This window comes from Octopus bimaculoides, chromosome 3, assembly GCF_001194135.2.
Source record: "Octopus bimaculoides isolate UCB-OBI-ISO-001 chromosome 3, ASM119413v2, whole genome shotgun sequence".
In the NCBI taxonomy this organism is placed as follows: Eukaryota; Metazoa; Mollusca; class Cephalopoda; order Octopoda; family Octopodidae; genus Octopus; species Octopus bimaculoides.
In genome coordinates this window covers 77,881,489-77,885,080 of record NC_068983.1, presented here as the reverse complement: position 1 = coordinate 77,885,080, position 3,592 = coordinate 77,881,489, and the positions used below count along the sequence as shown (strand labels likewise).

Sequence of the window (3,592 nt, the reverse complement as noted above, 5' to 3'; positions counted from 1 at the left end):
GTGTGTGTGTGTGTGTGTGTGTGTGTGTGTGTGCGTGCGTGCGTGTGTGCGTGTGCAGCGTGACAGGAAGGCTGTGTGGCAACGGATTCGCCTCATCACTTTGTCCCTGGAACCCATCGTCGAGCTGTGTTCGAAGCGTTACACAGTCTTTCGCGTTCTGTATTCTCAACTTTAGTAAAGCTCATAACGGCTAGATTCTTCTGGGGGAATATGAGACGAGACATTACCGATCCTGCCTACAATGCCAGAGGTCGATGGTGCATAAGCACATGCGTGCACCACTTGGCACCTTCAGTACCCCGGATGCACATTTCCACCACATTCATATTGATTTCCTGGGACCCTGGCTTATCGGTCAGGGTTTTACATACATCTTGACCTACATTGACCAGCTCACTTGCTGCTCTGAAGCCATTCCTTTAATTAACATCTATGTTATATCTGTAGCGCGAGCCCTGGTAACAGGAGAGATATCGCGTTACGATGTGCAACCACTATTGCAACAGACCGTGGTACACAGTTTGAATCGCACATTTTTTCGGAATTCACAAAAATCATCGGTGCTCAACGGATTTGTTCTACCAATTATCATCCTGCATCTAATAGAATGGTGGAGCGCTTCCATCGGCAGTTGAAAGCCGCGTTTCGTGCCTAATCTGATACTCAGCGCTGGAGCGAGTACCTCCCCATCTCATAGCACTCCTTGCCATTTGGACTGCATTCAAAGAGGAACTAAGATACTCCCCAGCTGAGCTGTTATTCGGTGCTTCTTTGTCTTTGCCGAGGCAGATGCTTGCTCCAGTCGATCTTTCTACTCAGGATCCTGCAATCTACGTGAACCGCCACCCATGGACAATGGCACCAAGCCGAAAAATCTTAGGTCCCAAGGGACTTTGCCTCGTGGACTTATGTGTTCATCAGAAATGACGCAGTGATAAGTCCTCTCACTCCACCTTTATCTGGGCCTTATCACGTGCTTGCAAGCTGAAACAAACTTGTTACTATAGACTTTAATAGAATCAAGAGGCCCTACACAGATGCTAATACCTCGGATCCACATACACACCAATCCCCTACACACACTGTCCCATAAACATCTCCCCCTCCTTCACGAAGATATGTTACAACACGCAGCGGTTGTCTCCGTTGGACCGAGAGGCTTTGCGAAACTATTTGTATATGAACTGGCCCTTAGTGCCTGTTATCGTCTTATATTATTTTTGTATGCTTGTTTTTTTTTCTTAATGCATTGATGTTGTTTTCTTTTTACAGTGTTTGAACATTTGATGACTTCTCATGTACGCAATGTATTTTTCTTTCGCCATTGTTTCGAATATCTTGCTTTGTATTTTTTCTCCTTCCTCTTCCTTGTTCATATCAACTTTCAGTCAGCGGTGGAGTAGTGTAGTGAGACAGGAAATCTGTATTTTGTTGCTGTGGCTTAGTTTAGTTGTACTTTGGCAGACTCCAGCCAATCAGAGCTGGAGGCGTAATAATACAAGTAGTAATTTCTGCCCAGCAGTATTGCGCGCCTTTTTGGAATAACTTAAGTAGTTGTGGATTTGATGCCATAGAAGCAACATCGCTTCGACATGTAACATTTTCTGTGTCTACCACCAACAACACGCAACTTATCTGATTAATCTTATCAGCTCCCACTTTGCTTCATATAAACCTCAGTGTGTATGTAGTAATTCATGCGATTTTTCCTGTCTCACGTACATATGTAGGGTTGGCCAAAAAGTCCGTTTGTTTTTTTTAGTATCAACTGTCCGGTCTTCTAATCACTGTTCCGGTATTCTTTTTCTTTAGAAACTGTATTCGGTATAACAAAGAAGTTTAGATCAGTGTAACAAGCCTCAACAGAGAGAGATTGCAGCTTGTTTGATGCTTTTGACCCTAGACATGGAAGACCAGGCGGAGCGCTATCGGCATCTTATGCTTTTTTACTTCAGAAAAGGAAAGAAAGCAACAGAAACTTGCCGAAAGTTATGCAATGTGTATGGAAAGAATGCTGTTTCAGAACGGGTGTGCCAGAAATGGTTTGCTCGATTTCGATCAGGGAATTTTTCAGTAAGAAATGCACCTCACTCTAGCCGGCGAAAAGAAATTGACATCGACCAACTGAGAGCTGTAGTCAAACAAAGCTGCAGTCTTACGAGCAGACAAATCGCAGATATTCTTAACATATCCAAAACAAGTGTGGAAAATGAATTCCATAAACTTGGTTACTTTTCTAAAGTTGATGTTTCGGTTCCCCATAAATTGACAGAAGCAAATCTTGTCCAGAGGGTTTCCATTTGCGATTCATTACTGAAAAAGGAAAACAACGAACCCTTTCTGAGAAGAATTATTACTGGAGAACGAAAGTGGGTAGTTTACAATAATGTGAAACGAAGAAGATCATGGAAAAAAGCAGGCTATTCTCCAAAACGAACACCCAAAGTAGGTCTTCACACAAAGAAAGTTCTGTTATCGATATGTTGGGATTGGAAGTGTGTTATCTTTTTTGCACTACGTCCCTTGAATAAAACCATCAATTTAGAGGTTTATTGTGAACAACTGGATAAACTAAACACGGCTCTTCATAAAAAATGGCCAAAACTGGTGAATCGCAAAGGCGTTGTTTTCCACTATGACAACACAAAGCCACACACTGCTTTGATTACTCGGCAGAAGTTGCTGCGTCTTGAGTGAGAAGTTTTGCTTCACCCTCCGTACTCTGCAGATCTGGCCCCCATCAGATTTCCATCTGTTTCAGTCACTGCAAAATTCATTGAATAGAAAAAAAATTTAATTCTGATGAAAACGTGGAAACTTTCTTGGAAAATTTTTTTGCTAATAAAGAACCTAAATTCTTCGAACAGGAAATTAAAGATCTACCCAACAGGTGGCGAAAGGTTATAGAAGCAATTGGTAGCTATTGCATTGATTAAATACATTTTTCACAATTGTTTACTTTGTTTTGATTTTCACCTAAAAAAGCGAACGATCTTTTTGACCAACCCAGTATTTGGTTCCCATTCATATGGAAGATTAAACTTTGTTAGCACTTGCTTGCACTCATTAAACTACTGAATAAATTTCAATGTTTTTGTTTTATAAACTTGCATTTTGAATATTCTTTAATCATGTCTCTCTAAGAAACCACTTATGAAATCACTGGAGAAATCTTTAACGAATCATTAAGAAATCACTGAAAATGAAGTCTTAAAAAATGCTAACTACACACATTATGTTACAACTCGAACAGTTTATATATAGGAAACATTCCATCCAACTTACATTAGTGACGCACATGTAACATTGGGGACCCCGACGTGATACAAACACGCATCCATCTGTCTCTATTCCAAATAGGCGCCGAATACTGCTAGGCGGAAGTTGCTTCTTGTATTATTGCACCTCCAGCTCTCATTGGCTGGAGTCTACCAAAGTTGAAATGAACTAAGCCACAGCAACAAAATAGACCTTTCCTGTCTCGCATCACACACACACACACATACACACACATATACACATATATACATACACATATATAAATATATATATACATATTTATATACCCAGACGCACCTATATATATATATAT

At 40.7% G+C, this 3,592-nt stretch overlaps 1 protein-coding gene across 1 annotated transcript; it reads left to right on the top strand.

Annotated features, from left to right (window-relative positions):
- Positions 1–1,905: 1,905 nt before the first annotated feature.
- Positions 1,906–2,697, top strand: LOC106877565 (histone-lysine N-methyltransferase SETMAR-like). The gene has a single exon (XM_014926503.1). The coding sequence runs from the start codon at positions 1,906–1,908 to the stop codon at positions 2,695–2,697; it is 792 nt and encodes a 263-aa protein (XP_014781989.1).
- Positions 2,698–3,592: the final 895 nt, after the last annotated feature.

Excerpts from the sequence above, each read along its gene's own strand:
- LOC106877565 (XM_014926503.1), top strand. The coding sequence starts at position 1,906 with ATGGAAGACCAGGCGGAGCGCTATCGGCATCTTATGCTTTTTTACTTC.